We start from the raw sequence: 25858 nt of genomic DNA, 5'->3' as shown, positions 1-25858 counted from the left end.
CACAAAAGACAAACTCAGCTCCTCCCACAGCGGTGACATCACCACAGGTCCTACAGCCTACCGGATCTCTGTGGTAGTGGTAGGTCGGTGTGTTCTGTTAGGACTGCTGAGTTGTGTAGGAAATTATAGTACCAGTGTTTCTGGTGGCGCAATGCGCCACACAGCTCTGCTACATGGTACATGCACACACACAGCTCTGCTACATAGTACATGTACACACACAGCTCTGCTACATGGTACATGCACACACACAGCTGTACTACACCTCGCACACACACAGCTCTGCTACATGGTGCATGCACACACACAGCTCTGCTACATGGTGCATGCACACACACAGCTCTGCTACATGGTACATGCACACACACAGCTCTGCTACATAGTACATGTACACACACAGCTCTGCTACATGGTACATGCACACACACAGCTCTGCTACATGGTGCATGCACACACACAGCTCTGCTACATGGTGCATGCACACACACAGCTCTGCTACATGGTGCATGCACACACACAGCTCTGCTACATGGTGCATGCACACACACAGCTCTGCTACATGGTGCATGCACACACACAGCTCTGCTACATGGTGCATGCACACACACAGCTCTGCTACATGGTGCATGCACACACACAGCTCTGCTACATGGTGCATGCACACACACAGCTCTGCTACATGGTGCATGCACACACACAGCTCTGCTACATGGTGCATGCACACACACAGCTCTGCTACATGGTGCATGCACACACACAGCTCTGCTACATGGTGCATGCACACACACAGCTCTGCTACATGGTGCATGCACACACACAGCTCTGCTACATGGTGCATGCACACACACAGCTCTGCTACATGGTGCATGCACACACACAGCTCTGCTACATGGTGCATGCACACACACAGCTCTGCTACATGGTGCATGCACACACACAGCTCTACTACATGGTACATGCACACACACAGCTCTACTACATAGTACATGCACACACACAGCTGTACTACACCTCACACACACACAGCCCTGCTACATGGTGCATGCGCACACACAGCCCTGCTACATGGTGCATGCGCACACACAGCCCTGCTACATGGTGCATGTGCACACACAGCCCTGCTACATGGTGCATGTGCACACACAGCCCTGCTACATGGTGCATGCGCACACACAGCCCTGCTACATGGTGCATGCGCACACACAGCCCTGCTACATGGTGCATGCGCACACACAGCCCTGCTACATGGTGCATGCGCACACACAGCCCTGCTACATGGTGCATGCGCACACACAGCCCTGCTACATGGTGCATGCGCACACACAGCCCTGCTACATGGTGCATGCGCACACACAGCCCTGCTACATGGACACACACAGCTTTGCTACATGGTACATGGACACACACAGCTCTACTACACCCCACTCATCACACACACACAGCTCTGCTATATGGTAGATGCGCACACACACAGCTCTGCTACATAGTACATGCATACACACAGATCTACTACACCCCACACATCACACACACAGCTCTGCTACATGGTACATGAACACACACAGTTCTGCTACATGGTACCTGCACACAGCTCTACTACACACCACACATCACACACACAGCTTGGCTCCTCCCACAGCAGTGACCTCACCAGTGACATCACACCTTTAGCCCACCAGATCTCTGTGGTGGAGGTAGGTTGTTGTCTTCTGCCAGGACTGCTGAGTTGTGTCTGAGATAACCGCTTAGTTGTATTATCAGTGTGTTATTTTTATCCTCCCCTTCCAAGAGCCCGAACTGTGCTGTTCTTCTGTCAGTCAGACTCTGTTTTATATATGTTGTAGGACCTTCAATGGCATCACCAGGGGGGCGGAGCATCAGAAGCACTCACTCACATACTATAGACAAGTGGTTATTAGTAGTTTGCTTATAGTCAGTACTAACACAGCCTGCAGAAGCAGCGGCAGAAACTACAACATTATGATTTACTCTGTGCAGGATTTGGAGCTTTCTATTACAAAAATGGAGGTCTGACCGCTGTAGAATTCAACCACATAGAATTCTGCACCTAAACATGGCCTGGCGGGAAAAGACAGAGTCACTGTATTTAGTATAAAGAGACATATCTGTATCATCAGGTGTTCTCCAGCAAGTAACTGCTATAGCCGGTAATCAGATAAAGGAGTGTAAGTTATATACTTCATAAGGTGGTAATGTAATAACTTGTTATACAGAGCTGCGGCGTTGGGGGTTTACCTGTGGTCTCTGCCCACTTAGCTGGTATCCAGTGGTTACGTCCGGTACGCCCCACTGTTGACTGGTCGGGCATGCTCAGTGCCATCACATTCTGTAACAGTTGTGAAGGCGCACTCGTCAGTAAGTGGTTTTGGCGCATTGTATTTTGCGCTTGAAATAAACAGTTGCAACAGAAATCTTCTAATGAGCGCCCTCGGAGGTCTCTAGAAGTCGGCCAATGTAACCACACGTACCAGCCAGCTCGGGGGACAGGAAGGCTTCTAGCCGCCGGGCCCCTGCAATCCCTCATGTGTGCCTTAGTGACATGCATGAACATTAGTAGATGAAGCCCGTTCACTGTAGTGGAAACATGTCATTCCAATCCCAGGGCTTTCCTGGTCAGACATTCATATCCGCTCACATATTGAACTAACTATTGATTTCTTGCTGGTTGTCCTTGCAGGGCGAGTTACTCAATCCTTGTCGCTGTGATGGATCCGTCAGATATACACATCAACTCTGCTTATTAAAGTGGATTAGTGAGAGAGGATCGTGGACCTGTGAACTCTGCTGCTATAGATACCACGTCATAGCCATTAAGATGAAGAAACCTTGTCAGGTAGGAGATCTTCACCATGAGTTGGAGTCCACCTGCATGTTAACGGCCAATGGTCAATGTGTTTCCTTATATATCGCTGAGCCGGAATGACTGGGCGGTTCATTGGATAGCACTTCCATGCAAACTGGAACTTCAGTGTGACCGACGGTTTGTCCCCAGAGATGAGCCTCTGCCGGAGATGGCTTCTCCACTCTCCCCAAATATGCTATGTGAAATAAACATCCATGTTTGACCGATTCAAATAACTACTGTCCCCGTATGTAGGTGCGGTGTGTCATTCAGGACTGTCAGGTGCTTAGACATTGTTTCCATTTGGATGTTGAAGGAAAGGCCGTTGCACCCCCCTTTAAGCTGGTGGTGCTCTTGATAGTCACCTATACCTCATCCCAGCCCTCATCGAGCAGGCGACCAGATAGCACCTGATATAAGAACACGCATGGAACCGAGTGAGGATCTTGGTTACTTTTTGTTTTTTTTCTGTCTGGGCCCAGACTGGCATGACCAGCCATGACATATCTCTGTACACTCTCACCATCTTGCTGCTACCCACCCACCCCCTCCCATTGAACCGCTCAGTTGCTCCAATAGTCAGACTGTCCCCTCAGCGGTCGCACTTGCAGTATCCAACACTACTGAAAGGGTAATGGTCATGTGCCCAGCGAAAAACACCTATAACTGAAAGGGAAAACTTAGTATATAACTGTTATTATAAGACTAAAGTCCAATAAGCACATAGAAAGAGGCACCATAGTATCCTAGTATGTAAGGCCGAAAAAAGACATCTGTCCATCCAGTTCAGCCTATTGCCCCCCCCCTCCCCCCACCCTTAATATTGATCTAGAGGAAGACAAAAAACCCTATTGAGGTAAAAGCCAATTTTCCCAATTCAAGGGGAAAAAATCTTTCCCGATTCCAATCTGGCAATCAGAATAATCCCCAGATCACCGACCCTTCTGAAGTAATCAGTGATATAACATGTAATATTGTATCACTCCAGAAAGGCGTCCAGGCCGCTCCTGTACTCTTTTATCGAGTTCACCATCACCATGTCCTCAGGCAGAGAGTTCAATAGTCTCACTGCTCTTACTGTAAGGAACCCCCTTCTATGTTGTGTAGAAACCTTCATTCCTCAAGATGTAGAGGGCGCCCCCTTGTTACAGTCCAGGGTATAAATAGATGATGGGAGAGATCTCTGTATTGTCTCCTGATATATCTATACATAGTTATTAGAGCGCCCCCTTGTTACAGTCCTGGGTATAATAGATGATGGGAGAGATCTCTGTATTGTCCTCTGATCTATATATATAAAATTGAATGTATGTCTGTCTGTTTGTCCTTTATGCGCTACTACACCATTCATCCGATCGCCATGAAACTTTGGGAAGTTGCCGAGTACACTCCTGGGAAGATTATAGGCATAGTACAAATATTCTATGATAAATGGCGCGCGTGCGAGCGTCGTCGACGGTTCCGACCCCCCCACGTAGATCGTTCGATTTCCATCATTGCCACTAATTCTCTCACTTCCCGATGTCAAAGAAACATGAAATTTGGCACGAGCATTGATTATGTCATAAATAGGAAAAGCTAATGGGTCCCAACTCCATTTTTCAATTCTAAGCGCCAAAGAATTAGCGTCCAAATGTTACGTACGGAATCTAATTCTCTCACTTCCCAATGTCGTAGAAACATGAAATTTGGCACGAGCATTGATTATGTCATAAATAGGAAAAGCTAATCGGTCCCAACTCAATTATTCAATTCTATGCGCAAAAGAATTAGCGTCCAAATTTTACGTACGGAATCTAATTTTCTCGCTTCCCAATGTCATAAAAACTCGAAATTTGGCACGAGCATTGATTATGTCATAAATAGGAAAAGTTAATAAGTCCCAACTCAATTGTTCAATTCTAAGCGCAAAAGAATTAGCGCCCAAATTTTACGTACGGAATCTAATTTTCTCACTTCCCAATGTCATAGAAACTTGAAATTTGGCACAAGCATTGATTATGTCATAAATAGGAAAAGCTAATGGGTCCCAAGTCGATTATTCAATCCTAAGCGCAAAAGAATTAGCGCCCAAATTTTACGTACGGAAAATCTAATTTTCTCGCTTCCCAATGTCATAGAAACTTGAAATTTGGCACGAGCATTGATCTATATATATAAAATTGAATGTATGTCTGTCTGTCTGCATGTCTGTTTGTCCTTTATGCGCTACTACACCATTCATCCGATCGCCATGAAACTTTGGGAAGTTGCTGAGTACACTCCTGGGAAGATTATAGGCATAGTACAAATATTCTATGATAAATGGCGCGCGCGCGTGCGAGCGTCGTCGACGGTTACGACCCCCCCACGTAGATCGTTCGATTTCCATCATTGCCACTAATTCTCTCACTTCCCGATGTCAAAGAAACATGAAATTTGGCAGAAGCATTGATAATGTCATAAATAGGAAAAGCTAATGGGTCCCAACTCCATTATTCAATTCTAAGCGCCAAAGAATTAGCGTCCAAATTTTACGTACGGAATCTAATTCTCTCACTTCCCAATGTCGTAGAAACATGAAATTTGGCACGAGCATTGATTATGTCATAAATAGGAAAAGCTAATCGGTCCCAACTTGATTATTCAATTCTATGCGCAAAAGAATTAGCGTCCAAATTTTACGTACGGAATCTAATTTTCTCGCTTCCCAATGTCATAAAAACTCGAAATTTGGCACAAGCATTGATTATGTCATAAATAGGAAAAGTTAATGGGTCCCAACTCGATTATTCAATTCTAAGCGCAAAAGAATTAGCGCCCAAATTTTGGGTACGGAATCTAATTTTCTCACTTCCCAATGTCATAGAAACTTGAAATTTGGCACGAGCATTGATTATGTCATAAATAGGAAAAGCTAATGGGTCCCAACACGATTATTCAATTCTAGCGCAAAAGAATTAGCGCCCAAATTTTACGTGCGGAATGTAATTTTCTCACATAGAAACTTGAAATTTGGCACGGGCATTGAATATGTCATAAATAGGAAAAGCTAATGGGTCCCAACTTGATTATTCAATTCTATGCGCAAAAGAATTAGCGTCCAAATTTTACGTACGGAATCTCATTTTCTCGCTTCCCAATGTCATAGAAACTTGAAATTTAGCATGAGCATTGATTATGTCATAAATAGGAAAAGTTAATGGGTCCCAACTCGATTATTCCATTCCAAGCGCAAAAGAATTAGCGTCCAAATTTTACGTACGGAATCTAATTCTCTCACTTCCTGATGTCATCTATCTATATATAAAGGAATGTCTGTCTGTCTGTCCTTTTTGCATTACTACACCATTCATCTAATCGCCATGAAACTTTGGGAAGGTTACTGGCATAGTACATCTATCCTGCGAGCATCGTCAACAGTTATGCCCCCCAGACAAAGATTGTTTGATTTCCATCTCAAGCACGAAAGCAAAAGGCATTACGAGCAACGGGATGAGTGTTCAACTACAAAATGATGCATCCGCCGAACGCAAGACAATTGCTGGATATTGAGAATGCTGAGGTAAAATGAAAGCTGTGCAGTGATTGGTTGCTATTTCTTATACTGCTGAGGCAACATGAAACCTGTGCTGTGATTGGTTGCTATATATTATACCGCTGAGGTAACATGAAAGCTGCTGTGCTGTGATTGGTTGTTATATATTATACCGCTGAGGTAACTTGAAAGCTGCGCTATGATTGGTTGTTATCTAGATATATTAAAACGAATGTATGTATGTATGTATGTCTGTCTTCGCAGCAACGCGCGACGGGTAAGCTAGTATATTTATACATAGTTATTAGAGCGCCCCAATGTTACAGTCCTGGTATAACAGATGATGGGAGAGATCTTTTGTATTGTCCCCTGATATATTTATACATAGTTATTAGAGCGCCCCCTTGTTACAGTCCTGGGTATAATAGATGATGGGAGAGATCTCTGTATTGTCCTCTGATATATTTATACATAGTTATTAGAGCGCCCCCTTGTTACAGTCCTGGGTATAATAGATGATGGGAGAGATCTCTGTATTGTCCTCTGATATATTTATACATAGTTATTAGAGCGCCCCCATGTTACAGTCCTGGTATAACAGATGATGGGAGAGATCTTTTCTATTGTCCCCTGATATATCTATACATAGTTATTAGAGTGCCCCCCTGTTATAGACCGGGGTATAAATAGATGATGGGAGAGATCTCTGTATTGACCCCTGATATATTATGCATAGTTATTAGTACGCCGCCTTGTTATAGTCCTGGGTATAAATAGATGATGGGAGAGAGCTCTGTATTGACCCCTGATATATCTATACATAGTTATTAGAGCGCCACCTTGTTACAGTCCTGGGTATAATAGATGATGGGAGAGATCTCTGTATTGTCCCTTGATATATCTATACATAGTTATTAGAGCGCCCTCTTGTTACAGTCCTGGGTATAATAGATGATGGGAGAGATCTCTGTATTGTCCCCTCATATTTCTATACATAGTTATTAGGTCGCTCCTCAGCTGTCTTTTTCTAAACTAAATAACCCCAATTTTGATCACATCTCTGGGTATTGTAGTCCACCCATTCCATTTATTACTTTGGTTGCCCGCCTTTGTACCCTCTCAAGCTCTGATATGTCCTTCTTGAGTACCGGTGCCCAAAACTGTACACAATATTCCATGTGTGGTCTGACCAGTGACTTGTAAAGAGGAAGAACAATGTTCTCGCCATGTGCCCCTAGACCTCTTTTGATCCTGTTTGCCTTGCCCAAGTCCTTCCCCATGTCGGGGAGATCCAGTTCACCAGCCGCCTCCAACAAACCAGAGCCATATCAGGAGGGAGATGCCGCTCACCTACTGTTTCTGACAATCGAGCACCGAGCACGGAAGGATCCTTGTTCCGATCAAAGCACTCCAGTGGTGGCTCCATGGGATTCTTCTTTATTGTAATATTTCTTCTAAAAGCATGATAAAGTACACATAGACACAAGAATACCAATGCTTTTCAAACCCGCTTAAGTGTTGTTAGTCATGGCTAACTCAGCAGAAATCCCACAGCGTTTGTAGTACAAGCCGTAGGGAGGAGGTTTCAGAGATCTCCTTCACGCGGTGCAGAAACTTTCCATGACGTCTGAGGAATGATGCTTCCCAATTCAGCCCTTGAAATAGAAGGGTTAAATTCCGCAGCTGATCGGCAATTTAAAATGCTGCCAAATCTGCACCTAAACGGTGTGTCGGATTGGCCACACTGGATTCTCTGCTGGCATTGTGGAATGTGGCGGTGATACCACCCAGTTAGGTGGTACCCCAAGTCGTGGCAAAGCCGTAAAAACACCAGGTTTTATTTAAAACAGGAAGATCAATTTTGTCTGATATGAATAATAAATCACACATCAGGAAGGAAAAATAATGCAGTAGCTAGAGACGGAGTGTAAGCCACAATGAGCCCGAGCCGCACGTAGCCAGAGCTCTAGAGCTCAGCGAGAACCAAGTCTATATAATGTCATCAATAACTAATAGAAGGTGCAGCGGGACGGCTCCACCACTAAACCTACTAGAAATAACCTGTGAAAGCATCTGACCAACGTCACGGAGATCACAGGCTGTGACGCCAGCGCGTGCGTGGCACCCCGGCTGGCTGATCTGGTACTTATCATACTACACGTGTGTGAGTGATGTAATATTTCCTACTGGATCGGTGAGTAGCAAGCAGTTTAAAAACCGCTTTAAAGGAGATGTCCCGCGCCGAAACGGGTTTTTTTTTTTAAACCCCCCCCCCGTTCGGCGCGAGACAACCCCGATGCAGGGGTTAAAAAAACCACCCGCACAGCGCTTACCTGAATCCCGGCGGTCCGGTGACTTCAATACTTACCGCTGAAGATGGCCGCCGGGATCTTCTACCTTCGTGGACCGCAGCTCTTCTGTGCGGTCCACTGCCGATTCCAGCCTCCTGATTGGCTGGAATCGGCACGTGACGGGGCGGAGCTACACGGAGCCGCTCTCTGGCACGAGCGGCTCCATAGAAGACTGCTGAAGACCCGGACTGCGCAAGCGCGGCTAATTTGGCCATCGGAGGCCAAAAATTAGTCGGCTCCATGGGAACGAGGACGCTAGCAACGGAGCAGGTAAGTATAAAACTTTTTATAACTTCTGTATGGCTCATAATTAATGCACAATGTACATTACAAAGTGCATTAATATGGCCATACAGAAGTGTATAGACCCACTTGCTGCCTCGGGACATCTCCTTTAAATTGCTATTTTATGCCAGGGGGGTGACAGGGGGAATGGGGGAATGTAAAATTTTGATGTTTGCCGCGAGACAACCCCTTTAACATTGGTTACAGGCTGTGGGTACCCGCGTCATCACGAAGCGGCGGTGCAGGAAATACAAATATTGAGAAAAAAAAGTTCAGGGTGTCCAGCCGGGCCTCCCACGTGCGAAATCTGGTCCGCCTGTGTGAGCCGGCCTTACACAGCCGGATAAGTATGCAAAAAAAGTCCTAGGCATCATCAGGCTGATGAACCCACATGTGCAAGCCTGCTGCCTCCGTTATCATGTATGAGGTGGACAGTTCTTGGCATGCTGAACCCAGTAGTACTTCTAAGGGGAAGCTTTCCTGTTGTGTCTACAAGTACAGAAACTAACATAAGGGCAAATCGCTAAAACATGGGGAACAACAGTTCATAAAGTGCACTGGGGCAACGGTAACTTTATACAGACCAAACCATATGCAACATAACAAACAGGTTGTTCTGTTCTTGCACAATTGGGTAAGTGTGTAGCAGTAATGATGGAAATCAGTGGACTGACACATCCGCACATGCATCGAGCAAAGGCTATATATTCTGAATCCATTGTGCCACTTAAGCTTGTACAAGGTGACAACCTGCGGTGTGCTGGGGTACTCCTTCTTTCTTTTTTGCTCCTGGGGGACTCCTCCTCCTCCTTTGCTCCTGGGGGACTCCTCCTCCTCCTTTGCTCCTGGGGGACTCCTCCTCCTCCTTTGCTCCTGGGGGACTCCTCCTCCTCCTTTGCTCCTGGGGGACTCCTCCTCCTCCTTTGCTCCTGGGGGACTCCTCCTCCTCCTTTGCTCCTGGGGGACTCCTCCTCCTCCTTTGCTCCTGGGGGACTCCTCCTCCTCCTTTGCTCCTGGGGGACTCCTCCTCCTCCTTTGCTCCTGGGGGACTCCTCCTCCTCCTTTGCTCCTGGGGGACTCCTCCTCCTCCTTTGCTCCTGGGGGACTCCTCCTCCTCCTTTGCTCCTGGGGGACTCCTCCTCCTCCTTTGCTCCTGGGGGACTCCTCCTCCTCCTTTGCTCCTGGGGGACTCCTCCTCCTCCTTTGCTCCTGGGGGACTCCTCCTCCTCCTTTGCTCCTGGGGGACTCCTCCTCCTCCTTTGCTCCTGGGGGACTCCTCCTCCTCCTTTGCTCCTGGGGGACTCCTTTTTTTTTTCCCCTCTCTCTAGAAACCTTACTGCTTTAGTCCACAGACTTCTGTTTGTGCTCACCGCTAAACCTGGTTCATCTGATTGGTGCTATTTCTGAGGCAAAAAGCATTTTATATATCTCCCCAGACGAGCCCTCTTAGCTGGTTTCTGATTGGTTGGTATGCTGTAGTGCACTTTTTAAGCCTAATGAAACACCCTATAACCCTTGTTGCATCATCAGCACTTTGCCATGTAAGTGATACTATTCCTTGTGTTTCAGTGGCAGCGCATTACTGTGACACTGGTGGAGAAAGTACAAATGATCGCAGTCATCCTTGGATCACTATTCCTGGTCTCCAGTGTGACGTGGCTTCTGTGGTCGGCCTTCAGCCCTTACGCGGTATGGCAAAGAAGGGACATCCTTTTCCAGATCTGCTACGGCATGTATGGTTTTATGGACCTGGTGTGTATAGGTAAGTTGTTCTGAAAATATTTTTAAAGGAAAGTAACTTTTACTTCACTTCTTATTGGAATTTGTAACTAGTTTTAGGTGAGTTTAGAAGCTCCGCGGCCTAGTATGTTTATAAAGCAACCGCTGTGCTCACTTCACAATGGGTCCACACCATAATAACTCATAAGACCGTCGACTCTGCAACCATGTTTATTACTCAGATGCATCTAAGATAAAGCAACTTTATGGTGGGATGTGCCTATGACTGCGCAGACAAGCGCCATGTACTAACATGTTGGATATTAACTCATAAGGTAGCTGCCATTTCAACAGGCCTTGCAGAATGACTAAGGAGGTAAGTCAAACTAGAATATCCATGTACATAGGCCAGAAGAGAACAATCCATCATCCATTCAAACCGGCCTTAATAAAGTAAATTAAAATCCCATCAGGAGTCCCGTCCTCTCTTCGCCATTGCTGCTGTTTCCAGTCGAGGTCCGTGCGTCCCCGCAGGTGAACCGGTTTACACGTTTTGCTAAGGGTGCTTTTAGAGTGGATGATTCCTGTTGGCACGAGCCGGTGACATCACCGCTACCTCATTCTCCCTCGCGCAGCCTGTTTAGTCAGGCAGATTCATTGTTGACTCGTTCACCAAGAATTATTCACTTTCACTCGTTTTGAGCGTTTTTGTGTTTTTTTTTTTTACGATTGACCTATCCTTGTAACTGCAGGCACGGCTCACTTTGATTTCAATGAGATCTATGCTTGCAGTTACAAGCGCCGGCCACTTCACGGAAGTCGGAGTAGAGACTTCCGCTCCGACCTGCCTGTTAGCAGGCGCATGATCAGCTGATCAGTCGGGTCCCAAGCGACAGACCCCGACCAATCAACTATTGATGACCTATCCTGAGGATACATCATCAATAGTATTCTCCCTGGAAAACCCCTTTAACCTTTTATCTGCCAGTGTTCCAAAGTTGGCACAGTGGATTCATACAATTGCTGTCTTGCTTTGCATTCGACATGTAAAAGGTTAAAGGGAATCAGTCATCTACGTTTAGTCCTATAAGGTAGTCTGAAAGTAGGTGACCCACTGAGTCCGGACTAAAAGTAGATGACTGATTTCCTTTAACCCTTTCCAATCCACTGTTGGACCTCTTCCTACATTCTGATTGAAGCTTGTACAGCTCCAATGTCAGAAGACGTTCGACAGGGTATTCTTACCATCCATTGCCAGCCACTCTTATGCACACACACTGGCTTTAGTCAGCAGATGGCACCGTTATAGAACAGCAAAAAGAGAAAGCCTTTTAGGAAACCCTGAATCCATAATTGGATTGGAAAGGGTTAAGATATTGCACATAAATATAACATGACGGGATTATTTTCTGACCGAAGTCACAATCTGAAGCTACATTGTGTCAGTCAGTTGACTTGAAAAGGTCTTCAAAACTACCGAGCAAAGCTTGATCTGATTTCAGTTCTTTCTTTCTTGGTACATAATGTTTAGAAATGCCTATAAATCACCCGAGATCGTCTCCGCTCGCCTCAACATAGACGCACACAATTAATTAGCACAAAGGCTGCAGAGACAATGTGTGACATTTATTGACATTTTCAGACAGTGAATAGCTCATTAAATTATTATTGTTAGTAATTACATGGCAGGCTGACCAGAAACATCATGAGAAGGGCATGAATTACTGCAGGCCATTCACGTAATGCTTCACACTTAGTACAGCAAGGCCATGCCTAGCCATGAATGAAGGGAGTGGGGAAGAAATGCTAACCTGTTCCCTGTCATAGGCACCCGCTGATTGTCTGCACGCTTGTTTGTGTAAGAGTGGTTTATACAAGAGAGGAAAGTATACATTAAATAAATACATTAGTTAGAGTCATCCATAGTATAGTAATTTTGGATACTATTATGGCAAAAAACGCATAAAAATAACGACTGTGGAAAACTGTCACTTACCGCCTTCTATTGGTTGTATGGCATCCAAATATTCAGCAGCGCTGTACAGGGATTGTTGCCATTCCAATCAGTTCCTATGGGACTCACAATCTAATTCCTTATCCCAGGCGCACAGATCGGGGGAAATTTTTTAGCCAATCAGTATGTTTTTTGGGGGGGGAGGGGGATGGGGGGGGGGGGAACTGGATTACCTGCAGTAAACCCAGACTAACATGGGGAGAACATGCAGACTCCATGCAGATGTTGCCCCTGGGCTGGATTGAAAACCCGGGACCCAAGTGCTGCAAGGTAACGGCTGAGACAACATGGCAGCCCTAAAGTCAAGAAATGGAATTGTCTTCCATTATTGGCAACCTACATGAATGCTGGACATAATTTGCAGGTTTTTGGGCCAGCTGTGCTACATTGCCATTATTATTAGTGGGCCAAGGGGATGTGCATTATAGACAAAGGGAAGCTTATTTTTGTGTCTAACGGCACAGCCTTGTGATAAACTTGGGGCAAGATGGTAAAACTCATATTACTACATACAGAGGCGTAACTTGAAGCTTCTGGGCCCCAATGCAAAACCTGTAACAGGGGCCCCAACTATAATGCTTTATTCATAGTACTGGGCTCCCTATATGGAGAAGAGAGGCCTTATGGGCCCCCTAAGGCTCCTGGGCGCGGGTGCACCCGCATCCCCTATAGTTACACCCCTGACTCCATAAATATGTGAGTCTCACTTGCATTTCATACAGTGTGTACATTGCAATAAAAATGATTTAACCCTCATTGCAAATTAGATTTATTTGCCAAATTTATAAGCTTTCCATTGTTTGCAATAACAAGAATTATTTTAAATGGCTCAACACAACTAATATAACAAGTGGTATCTCCAAATTCACTGCAACATGCCACTTTTAATGACTGTTGCAGTCTTAAAATTAGTCAACCCCTTTGTAACAGAGCATGATGCATAGCCTGATACCCACTTCTGACAGCGCTACGGAGGAATCTGGGCTTATTCCTTATGGACAACGACCTCTAGTTCACTAATATTCTTACGTTTTGCATTCTGCAATCCATTTCTTCAGTCCCCTCCAAAGATTTCTTGTGGGGTACAAGTCAGGTGACTGGGACCGCCATTCAAGAATCTTGCAGGATTTCTTCTGAAACCATGACTTGGTGGCTTTTGAGGGGACCATTGTGCTATTGGAAGGTCCAATGATGCCCAAACTTCAGCTTCCTCCCAGAAGGCATGATTATGTTCTCCTAGGATTTCTTGATACTTGATAGAATCCATTTTGTCCCCCACCCGCTGATTCCAGTGTCAGGGGTGTTCACAATCATGCTCCACATTATTATTTTAAATCTTATTTGCTTTTCAAAATACAAATTACAATATACAGACCCGGCAGTACAAAGAGTACGAGTTGTAGAAATCTGTACAGAGGCTATCAAAATGTATTATTACCAAACCATTGCAACATAGGAAAAAGAGCCTTCCTGCATAACGGGGTCGATCCTCCAACATGGAAAAAGAGAAAATGCAGTTCAGCAAAAAGAAAATATCCCCCCGTCCCCCACTGTCTCGTGGACCGCAAACAGGAGTATAACTAATGAAGTAAAGTAAAATGAAAACTATCATAGCAATCTAGCTTTAGTTTCCCCAAAGAGCCCACTTTTCTTAAAACTTGGATACTAAGCAGTATCCAGCAAATGGCACAAATTCCTGGAGTCCCGATACAGGCAGAAATTCGTCTACAACATTTTTCCGCCACTTAAAAAATTTTTGCACATTGCGACAGTGCCTCTTGTTGTGGCGCTTACTTTTCCATATGCAGAAAAAAGGATAACCTCTAACAAGGATGGAATCTGTAGTCGGATCCGGTGTGATAAACAGTGCTGGGCGACTAATAAGATAATATGGGCCATGGTGGGTACCTTCATGTCGTCTGGAATATAATGGAATAGTTAATCTGTGGGGATAATGGTGGAGAGACCTCCCAAGCCATGGCTAATAGACTTCTTCTCAAAATTATTTATTACCGGGGCACAGCCAAAAGTTATGGAACACATTTTTCTTTGGTTGGTTACATTTAGGGCAGCAAATAATAATCAATCTGGTATATTAAATCCAAATATTGCTCCATGCATCAGTACGAAATACAATTCCTGCCATTTCTCATTTATAACAGTTATTTCCTAACTAGTGTCCAGCCGGTTATGAGTTTCTGGGTCCTCTAACTCGGTGTTCCCCAACTCCAGTCCTCAGGGTTCCCCCAACAGGTCATGTTTTCAGGATTTCCTCAGTATTGCACAGGTGATGTCATTATTGTCAGTCCTCAAACATTGCCACAGGTGTTCATACTATAGGATATCCTGAAAACATGACCTGTTGGGGAGTCCTGAGGACTGGAGTTGGGGACCCCTGCTCTAACTTCTGCTCTCCTCATTTTTTTAAGAAAGAGAACAATTAATCTTAACCCTTTCCAATCCACTGTGTGACGTCTAAAGACATTCTGATTGAAGGCTGTGCAGCTCCGATGTTGAAAGATGTCCGGCAGGGTATTCTTACTGTAGATTACTGGCCGCTCTGTTGTTGGGAGCCTCTCCAGCATGTCACATACCGCAGTACTGGCTCTAGCTAGCAGATGGCGCCATTGTATAATGGCAGAAAGAGAAAACCCCCTAGGAAACCCTGAATCCAAAATTGGATTGCAAAGGGTTAATAGTATAATGTTCATGGATATGATGGTGTTGGGCCATAGGGGATTTGCACTTCTGAAAATGGCAAGTACAAGTGTCTGGTGAATAGAACAAATGTTTTATATATTGAATTCCTTTCTCCCTCCAAAAACTAAATGGTTTCTTATCCTTGCCTTCTTGAAGCTCCAGATGCCCTCATAGGCCTAGATGTTTCGAATATAAAAAGAATAGGCCATGTAGTCTTATCGCCTCTTTCCAAGTCGCTATTGTGTCCTTAGTGATGCAAAATGTGTGTGTAATCACCTATTTAGGCTCCGCGGGTGCATGAGATTGGACTCTAAAATGTAATTTGAAAAAAAAAAAATTAAATAAAAAAAATAAACTTCCTAAGTTGTAACATATATCCCAAAGTTGACTCCACCCCTGTCTTTTGGTAAGATTAGTTTTTGCAGCGATCCTCTCGGATGTTTGTTTGCCCATATGAAGGCTGCCTGTAGTTGAAGCTGGGCATGTCTCAATAACAAGGGAATAGTTTGAAGTGGGAAGAGTAGTTTAGAAAAACTAAGCCTCTTTATCAGGTGAGCTCTTCCTAAAAACGATAAAGAACTATTGTCCCACCTATGCACTTCCCCCTGTAACTTTAAGTATAAGTGGAAAATAGTTTGGTTGATATATCTGGACTTGAGGGTTTTCCTTGGTTTATGTAGACCCAAACATCTTATGTCACAGATATTCATACTACCTAGCTGTACCCTGTGAGAAATGACCAACAGTTCAATTTTAGAAGGGTTATCCTTAAATTCTGACCGGTGCTCCAAAAGATGCAAGGAGGGAAATAACCTTAGCAATACCCCTCTGTGAATGAGCTAAAGCAGTGAGTATATCGTCAGCAAAACCACCGGTTTATCACCGCGTTGCGTATTGTAACGTCTTCTATTTCTCTGTCACCTTCCAAATTACGAACCAAAAGTTCAATGACTTTGTAAAAGGTGGCCAATATTTTACGGATATTGGTCACTGCTGGACGTCCCTTAACAAAATAGGTGTAATTAATAGTGGGAGAAGATTGGCTAATCGGTCTGCCATCATTTGTGGTGGTGTTATGGTCAGTATTGATTCAATGTCGGCCGATGCTTGAGTGGGATCTTTGCCCAGCTTGGGTAGTGGTGTAACTATATGCGGTATTAACAGCATCAGCGATGGGTACACCTGGCATATAGCCATTAAAAACCTCTTCCAGAAGAGACGCCTGATCTTTCATTGGTTTTCTTTGAGAACCTCCTCTGTAAACCATCAGGTCCCGGGGCTTTATTTGATTTGAGGGGCAATTTAGTTTCCTATATTTCTGTAAGGAACATTCAAACTGGATCTATCCTCATCTGTCAAAGTACTGAGGGATATATATTCGAGATCTCTAAACTCTCGCATGTTGAACATAGAGGTATCCTTTGGACCTCTTACAGATCTTGGTTCTGAAGAAGCTCGTTTTTCTTTTGTTTACTTGTATGACACTTTATCATTCATGGTTCCCCCGTGTGTTCCCCCCCCCCCCCCCCCACCGCCGGCTCCAGTCTTTGCTGTCTGTTTACAGCTAGTAGTAATGTCCCGTAAACATGCTATAGCGGCCAATGACTTGTGCTCAGCCATGATCCCTGGAGCATTGAGTTGGCTGTTGCAGCTTGTTTAAAAAAATATCACAGAAGAAGGGAGTGAACAGGGGAGTGGGGCGAGATGAGTAACTTTTACTTTTAATACTTGGAGACCCGTTGACAAGGATTTCTTTAACTCGGACAACCCCTTTTACTATGGCACGTAGGGATAGAGCTCCTCCTCAATTAATTATAGTGAATGCACCAGCCACGCCAGGAAGATACAAGCAGGTAGGTGGCTATTTCCACTATCCTTTATCTGTTGCTGGGATCATGTGTGCAGGCTAAGAGGTGTGATGGTATAGTAGCCCACAGAGCGGAGCAAACGGGAAAGCTGGGTGGTCAGAGCAGGTTAACCCTCTCGTTATGCGCTGAGATGATTGCGGCAGTGCAGGGAGAGCGGTGGTGAAAAATGACGACTATGCATCGGGGATGTCGGCGAGGTCAGTCCAAACCCAATGAAGTGCGCCTCCACATGAAGGCAGCGGAACCAGAAGTAGGATGACTGCTATGCATCGGGGATGTCGGCGCGGTGAGTCCAAACCCAATGAAGTGCGCCTCCACATGAAGGCAGCGGAATTGGAAGTAGGATGACGGCTATGCATCGGGGATGTCGGCGCGGTCAGTCCAAACCAAATGAAGTGCGCCTCCACATGAAGGCAGCGGAATTGGAAGTAGGATGACGGCTATGCATCGGGGATGTTGGCGCGGTCAGTCCAAACCAAATGAAGTGCGCCTCCACATGAAGGCAGCGGAATCGGAAGTAGGATGTTCTTCTCAGCGTATGCTTCATTCCCCCCCCCCCCCCTCCCCCCAGACATATCACTGATCCGTAGACCTGAAAAGCTACACTTTTTTGTTTCATTGCTCAACAGAAACTCAAAACTTCTGTCTTATTTATGTGGCTTTGAACATAAACCTAATTTATATTGGGGGTTGATGATTTGATTGTAACTGTGTGATCAGCAGTGCGGTCTTTTCATCCTGGGACACATTAGTATCACTTGATAGTGTTTACATTTATAACAAGACGTTAATAGCAAACGTAGAAACTGTAAATTAAAGTCAGACGACTACGGCCAGGCCCACCGGGTATCTCTGTAACTGCATCAGCATAAAATTCAAAGCTTAATCAGAATATTTTCACACAAACCACAGATTTTTCGCCTGAACACGGTGGTACCAAATGGCTTGAATGTGAAATGTAATTCTAGTTTCTTTGTGTGATAATAGTCCGTGCCTCAGCCAGGCATTGTGGGAATGAAGTTCTTAGTAACATGGAATGTCCTCTGCTACAAAGGAATGACACATGTAAGACAGGGCTGTTACCGGGTGCATTTAGCCATCTTGAGGGGCAGTATCTTGATGTGGTTGCCCTTCTCGGGGTGGTTACTCTATGGCCTTGGTTTAGGGCTACAACAGGTGGCCAAATGCAGGGAGTAATAAGTTCAGATGGCAGCTGAAATCTCCATGGCCTCTGTCTCTGTTTCTAGAAGGAGCACCATTCCTTTTGGTAAACTCCCCATCTGAGTCTCTTACACCGTTCTATTTATTTCTATCCGCCTCTGACCGGTATACTTTGATTAAGACTTGATTATTTTTTAAGCTGATGCAGTTTTGGAGATGTTTAATAAATGTTATGTTACATTTTTAGCCCCTCCTCCTTCTGCTATAGGTTTATATTGAGAAGTTTACCTGACCCGTATATGGTGGTTAGTGGTATTTTGCTCCGTTGACTCGGGTATCTGGGCTCTTACAGACCTCCAAAGCTTCACTTACCTACCTTGCCTTCCGGAGATCTATAGTGCAGCTACAGCCTGTGCTGGCTGTTCCAACACGACATCCAAGCAAGGCTGCCAGGAACCACCAGAGTTAGGATTATAATGAAGCTCTGCAGAAGTTTAGAATAAGGATGAATTAGGGTGCAAAGTTATCATGTAACTACCTCACATACAAGGCCAGCAGGGACCAGTATTATCAGCTGAGAGGCTACATTGCCAAAAGACTCATTCAGCATCATATGTATTACTGTAATGAATGATGACGATTCAGTAATACATGTCTATAGGTCAGACACTGATACAAAATCATTACTAGTGGGGAACAATTTTTTTTTTTTTTTTCAATTTTCTCAATCTGATTTTCAAAAAATATTTGTGAATCGGGACAGCTGATTCCGACTCCCATTGATTTCAACAGACAAGTGTGGTGGCTCAGTGGTTAGCACTGCTGCTTTGCAGTACTGGAGTTGTAAGTTCAAATCTAACCAAAGGCAGCAACTTGGTGGAGTTTTTCAAAGTCCATGCAGTTGTTATCCATGATGGCATTTGATCTTGGGACCCCAGCACCGAAAGGCAAGAGTGCCACGAACTAAGCCGCATTCACAGAAGAAGAACACACACACCCCTTACCCCTTTCTCTGACTCTTATTGGCAAAACTCTTTTCTGCCAATTTTTGCAAAAAATTGGCCCGATTTTTATCGCCCAGCCAATCACGGTGAGTAACATTACTCATTACTAACCTTTAATGTGAGCAGTAAAATTACAATAAATATCCTAATAAACTGCATGCATCACAGGCTTTTTTTTGTTTCATGGACATAGTAAATTCCTGGATAGAGATGAGCGAGCGTACTCGCTAAGGCAAACTACTCGAGCGAATAGTGCCTTATGCGAGTACCTGCCCGCTTGTCTCAAAAGATTCGGGTGCCGGCGGGAGAGAGCGGTGAGTTGCGGGAGTGAGCAGGGGGAAGCGGGGAGGAGAGAGTGAGAGAGAGAGATCTCCCCTCCGTTCCTCCCCGCCGACACCCAAGTCTTTAGAGACGAGCGGGCAGGTACTCGCATAAGGCACTACTCGCTCGAGTAGTTTGCCTTAACGAGTACGCTCGCTCATCTCTATTCCTGGACAATCTGTAAAAATAGGGGAGTTTTTAAAGACAGTTGGCAACTCTGGTGGAAGATACTTTTTTTATCTGGTTGATAAATGACGGTCCTGAGGATCCCCTCTAGTAACTTATAACCAGACAACTATAATACTAATCCGATCATTCTGAAAAGCTATAAACGGCCATTAGTTGTTTATCTGAAAACAGCCCTTTGTTTTTTATGTAGTGATTTATGTATTGTTCTGTCTGCCAAGCTGCATATTATGATTCTTCTGATAAGCCTTTCAGTCGCTGTAATGAGGGTGGTTTCACATCTGCACTGGGGATTCCCCTATCCTGCTCTGTTTGGGAAGCAGGAAGGGGAATCCCTGCTGCTAAATGGTACCATCTGTAGACGGAACCGAACAGTCTGGCCACTTTCCGCCCAGCTGCCTGGTTTTGGGTTGGAAAAAAAAAGCGCAGCCGCATCTGTGGGGGAACCTCCCACCGGAGGATCCGATGCAGATGTGAAACCACCCGTACTCCTTTATTGATTTTTAAATGTATCTTCCACAGTTATTAATCCGTGAATGTTGTGTGAACCTAGGTCTAATTATCCACGAAGGAGCAGCGGTTTATAAGGTCTTCAGAAGATGGAGAGCCGTGAACTTGCATTGGGATGTGTTAAACTATGACAAAGCAACGGACATAGAAGAAAGCAGCCGTGCCGTGCCTTCAACCAGTAGGACATTGTGGCTACCGTTGGCTGCATTCCGACCCAGGACCTTGGTTCACCCTACACGTTTAAGCTCCCCCAGGCTGCAGTGTGGCTACGTGTTACTACATCTGTTCAACAGAATAAGAACTCCTCCCGAAGACTCCATAGAAGACAGCACGTCCGGGGAGGTGGTGATGAGGGTCACCTCCGTGTGAGGACTCAACCGCAAACATTCCTTTAGCCGTGGACAGTGTTTTTGAATGTTAGTGCAATGAACCCAAAGCACTTTTACAGTATTAAAAAGAAAAAAAAATTATATATATATATTAAACATTTTCTAACTTAATTCTTTTTATAGAAACTATTATATTAAAGATCCAATTTTCAGAAAGCTCTTTTTGCAGTATTTGGCCATTTGTATGCTTTTATACAATGTGATTGGAGTACGATGGATTAATTATAGTATTTTTGTTACCATTAAGTATTTCTACTTTCCTCTTAATTTTACACAGGGCTATATAGTAATGTCACCCATAAGCCTCTCTGTTGTGATGAGCTCACGTACTGTATTCATGTGGGGATGGAGAGAGAACAACAGCTGGAATGGACATCACAGTCTAATTACATTATTAGGAGCCAAATCTAACTAGCCGGGACTTCTCAAGAGAAGCTACAGGATCTGCCTCCGCACCAGAAATGTCATGTATGCTCTTACTAAGAACGCAAGTTGTCAGACCAACACGATGTGTGATTATGCAGAAGTGAGTTGAAGCCTGGATAGCGGGGCGGCTGTGGTAAGAGTTTATATAACTTCCTAAGGCAGCTGTGAAAATCGGGCGAGATTTGTGTCATGTGAGACGCACGTATCTCACATGAATACGAACCCCGTTCTTTTGAATGGGGTCATATACACGAGTGGCATGTCCTATCTTTGAGCGTTCCCTCGGAACACATCGCCAAATGGGGTTGGAAAACACATTGCACGTGTGCGATGCAAGGTTTCACATTGAAAGCTATGGGAAACATTTGCCGGTCCTCCACCGCGGCTGAAAGCCCCGCCAGAGGGTCGTAGCTGTATTGGAGTGATGAGAGGCGTGTTTGACCCCAAAACACCTTGCATCCGCGGGGGTATCGCCCAAGCGCTATATAGGGCCGACTTTCACGGCCCCATATCGCGCTCGGCCATGTGAAGCTAGCCTTAGGTTGACACTGTCCATCATAGATACCTAAGGCTCTATTCACATCTACATTGGAGGCTCTATTTAAGGCTTCTGACCTAAATCAGCCCAGAAATCCCATGAGATTGTGTAACATAATGTTCTATTTCCTCCAGGAAGACTCGAAGAGGCAGAATGGATGCCGGATGGAACTCATTATAGTCATTGGGGTCTATCCAGCAATGTTCGACTGGAAACCAAATGCAGATATGAGTAGTCTAATGGATCAGGCTATAGGTTTAACATGTATCATTTGTAATTAGATTGAAGACGTCAAGGACCATACTGCACAGTGAGTAGTAGATGATTCCTGAAGGATCCCTGAGTACATCATTCAGTGATGTGACCACTGTTGTCTAGCTTAGTTTATTTACTAGGGATCTAGAAGGAAGGATGGAGTAATGGCACGGTTTCTTTTTTAGCAGTTGACACCTATCTATGTAGAGGTCTGATGTGAACACCTTTTATGAAGTATGCCCACAAAGTATTTTGCCCACATGACTATCCCACCCCACACCCAGCGGTGCCTACTATGCTAGAAAGCTGACGTGTCTGCAATGTTCATGATAGGAGATATCTGTGATCATGGCTGTTTAACCACATAGATGCCGTGGTCCATGATCATGGCTGTTTAACCACATAGATGCCGTGGTCCATGATCATGGCTGTTTAACCACATAGATGCCGTGGTCCATGATCATGGCTGTTTAACCACATAGATGCCGTGGTCCATGATCATGGCTGTTTAACCACATAGATGCCGTGGTCCATGCGGATCACTTATCTAAGTAATTAGAGAGAGATTTGCCTCCATCACATCATCGGACCTCACCTTCCTTTGTGTAAGACAGTTGCCGGTTGCTGACGGTTGGCCATGGCTACCTGGGCCTAGTGAAGCTCTCCAGCCTCCCATGTATTGGTGCCTGGTAAACGATGATATAGAAGTAGAATTCCCCAGGGCTAAAAGAGAAGCAGCACTTCCAAGACTTCTTGTTCTTCTTTTTTCCACTGAAAATGATTCTTAATGACCGTGGCTCCTTATCGGGGATTTGTAAGATTCTAGACTGGTATATGATTAACCCATTACCCCCAGGCACACTGTTACCTCCTGCTGTATGCTTCTAGGTCTCTCTGCATTCAGAGTAAGGCTTTATAGAATTGGAATTGAAGGCGACCCCTCTCCAAGAGCGCGCAGTACGGTCTCGTGCCCATGGTGTTATAGAGCAGTGGAAGATGGGCTGTTGGAAGTGCTTGTGTGTTGGCCATGCAATAGGGCTCATTGTGTGCCAGGTAGTTGTGGCTCCTCAGGAAGAGGAATTGTTTTTTAGGGCCTCTCTTATGGTAACCGTTGGGATCCACTAATATCCAGTTATATGAAATATTCTTGTTCAGAATATTTTTTTCCCATCCGATGTTTGGAAAAACATTTTTTTTCTTATTTACATACATTATGGTCAATCTGCAGAGCTTAATAGCAGTGCCGGGGAGCCAGCCGGAGGACGCATCTGAGCGCCGGAAAGGTGAGTAATTTTTTTTTTTACACTTTTTGCTGATTATTGGGGAAGGGCTTATATTTCAAGCCCTTCCCCCGATAATCTTACTGCGGGGCTTGGCAGAAACCATTGCTTTCAAGCGGACTTCTGCCACAGCTGTGACAGCTGTGGCAGAAGTCCCCGGCATTCTCAATCTCTTTTCAATGGGGCTAGCGCTGCTGCCGATGGGCCCCATTGAAAAGACTGCTGATATCCTGGCGTGATGCCATTTTTTTTCTTGCACTGCGCTGCAAGACTTTGACTTTACTCTCGCAGCGCAGTGGAGAAAAAAAACGCCAGTGGGTGTCCACCCTAAATGAGTGATGGAGGTATTAGGGGAGGCATTATTCCATCATTCAGTTTTATAGCTTTCATTTAAGGAGCATTACATGTCGTGTAAGACTTTCATACCCTTATGGCGCTCTCCACAAGTAGAAACATGACACCCCCCCCCCACCACCACCCCCGATTCACATAGATGACCTCTCACCAATCAGAAGAATGACCAAACTGTATATACATGGGTGTTCCGGTCTATCTTACATCCCTAGTCATGTTGTAGGGCCTGTTTAGACCAGATATTGACTCATAGGGTAGCTACTCTCCAATAGGTGATACTTTTTATTGGCCAACCACAGAATTTGTTTCCAAGCTTTTGGAGCACAGAGGCCCCTTCATCAGATGGGTTAACAAATTAATGATATACAAATGTGATTACATTTTTTTTAAACTGGAGAACTCCTTTTTTAAATGCCTGGGACTTTTTTTTTTATTAATTAAAAATACTAGTCAAGTATATGACCAAATTTTACCAAAATGGCGCACCGCTTCAGTAGCGAGATGCCCTCGGAGCTTCACTATTGGTTACCTCCAGTATCTTCTCATCGGCTGAAAACTGGCAAACTATGTTTCAGTGTGCCACATCTACCGTGTTTCCCCAAAAATAAGACACTGTCTTATATTAATTTTTGCACCAAAAGAGGCACTAGGTCCTCTTTTCGGGGGATGTCTTATTATACTTACCTAGCAGACTCGGTCCAGGTCCCTGCCGCTGCTCTCCACAGCGTCTACGTGCTTCCTACAGTCTTCGGCCGATCATACAACATCACTTCCTGGTTATGGGACTCCTAAATCCCATCTCTAGGAAGTGAAGGCTGTGATTGGTTCATCCAGCACTGCATTGATTGGCTGAGCAGTGGTTGAAGAACCAATCACAGCCATCGCTTCCAGGAGGTGGGATTTATGAATCCTGTAACCAGGAAGTGATGTTGTACGAGCGGCTGAGGACTGCGGGAATCTCTATAGAGCAGCAGGAGGGACCTGGACCGAGCCTGCTAGGTAATGTATTCTTCTTATTTTTTCTATGAAGTATAACTAGGGCTTATTTTTGGGATAGGTCTTATTTTCCGGGAAACTGAGTAGTACTTGTAGAAGCAAACACAAAACTGAGCCTAAAGTGTCACGTCTTGTTATCAATACTGGTGTTACAGATGTAAAGTAAGTCATGGCAGGTGCCAAGTGTATCCAGATAGCAGCTACATCCGACATGTTATCATGTGCAGTAACATGCCTCGTCCTACGGCAGCTCCTGTCTTCTGACAAACATGGAGCTCTTGTTCTGTACAGAAATCATGGGACTACAGCGCCCAGCACAGAGCATGGGTAGAATGACAGGCCCCAGGGACATCTCACTTCTGTCATCCCTTAGACGTTGGCTTCCATCCTTCTCCATGTCTATGACGGGGTAGTGGTGGAGGCGCTTCTGCTAGCAGCTGTAGTTATTAATTGTATTCGAAGAAAACCGAGCAACCAGAAGACCTCGTCCAATTGTACCACCAACTAATGTGAAGTGCGATCGGGGTCCTCATGCATTGAAGGACAATGTATATTAGTTACTAGGATGCCTTGGACTTTCTGCGGTTTGCAATGTGGCCGTAAGTACAGGGGACTATCTCTTATGGGAATTAGGAAATTGTCATTCCTATATGCAGTGACCTGGCCCTTGTGATTGGGGGTTGGGGCGCAGCTCCAAAGTTGTGGGATTCTTAAAGAGTCATGGAAAGTTCTTCAAGTTGGGCAGTTAGCTGGCACTTCTAAAGGCCTGTTTACATGCAATGATATTTCAATAGCCCTGATGATTTGAGAATTCGCTGCCCAACCATAAATGGTAATTTCCATCAGGACGATAATTTGCAGCTGAGGGGGAACATCATTTTTGCCTAGCAACGGCTCACGAAAGCCATGGGCTAAATTGCAGAGCTACTGGAAATGTCACTATGTGCGACATTTACAATTCCTGATTGTGCCATCAATAACTGTAATTTGTCCTGTGGCATGATTGCTTAGCATTGATCTTTTCCTGCATTCACTTTATATTGATGCTGCCGAGGAGATGATGAGCTTCTTCACATCAATTGCTAAATGTAACATTTCTGTCATGTTATTATCAGGAAAAT

The 25858-nt window shown here is 44.9% G+C and overlaps 1 protein-coding gene across 1 annotated transcript in view; it reads left to right on the top strand.

Annotated features, from left to right (window-relative positions):
* Window positions 1–20915, top strand: part of MARCHF11 (membrane associated ring-CH-type finger 11) — a 58956-nt gene extending 38041 nt beyond the window's left edge. Inside the window, exons 2-4 of the mRNA XM_066578926.1 lie at window positions 2699–2854; window positions 10586–10778; window positions 20543–20915. Coding sequence (XP_066435023.1) covers window positions 2699–2854; window positions 10586–10778; window positions 20543–20868 — 675 coding nt within the window. The 3' untranslated portion in view covers window positions 20869–20915. The remainder of the gene's footprint in view (window positions 1–2698; window positions 2855–10585; window positions 10779–20542) is intronic.
* Window positions 20916–25858: the final 4943 nt, after the last annotated feature.

Source organism: Eleutherodactylus coqui, chromosome 9, assembly GCF_035609145.1.
Source record: "Eleutherodactylus coqui strain aEleCoq1 chromosome 9, aEleCoq1.hap1, whole genome shotgun sequence".
Classification (NCBI taxonomy): Eukaryota; Metazoa; Chordata; class Amphibia; order Anura; family Eleutherodactylidae; genus Eleutherodactylus; species Eleutherodactylus coqui.
Note: the sequence above shows the minus strand (reverse complement) of the source record. Positions and strands in the feature narration are given on the sequence as shown.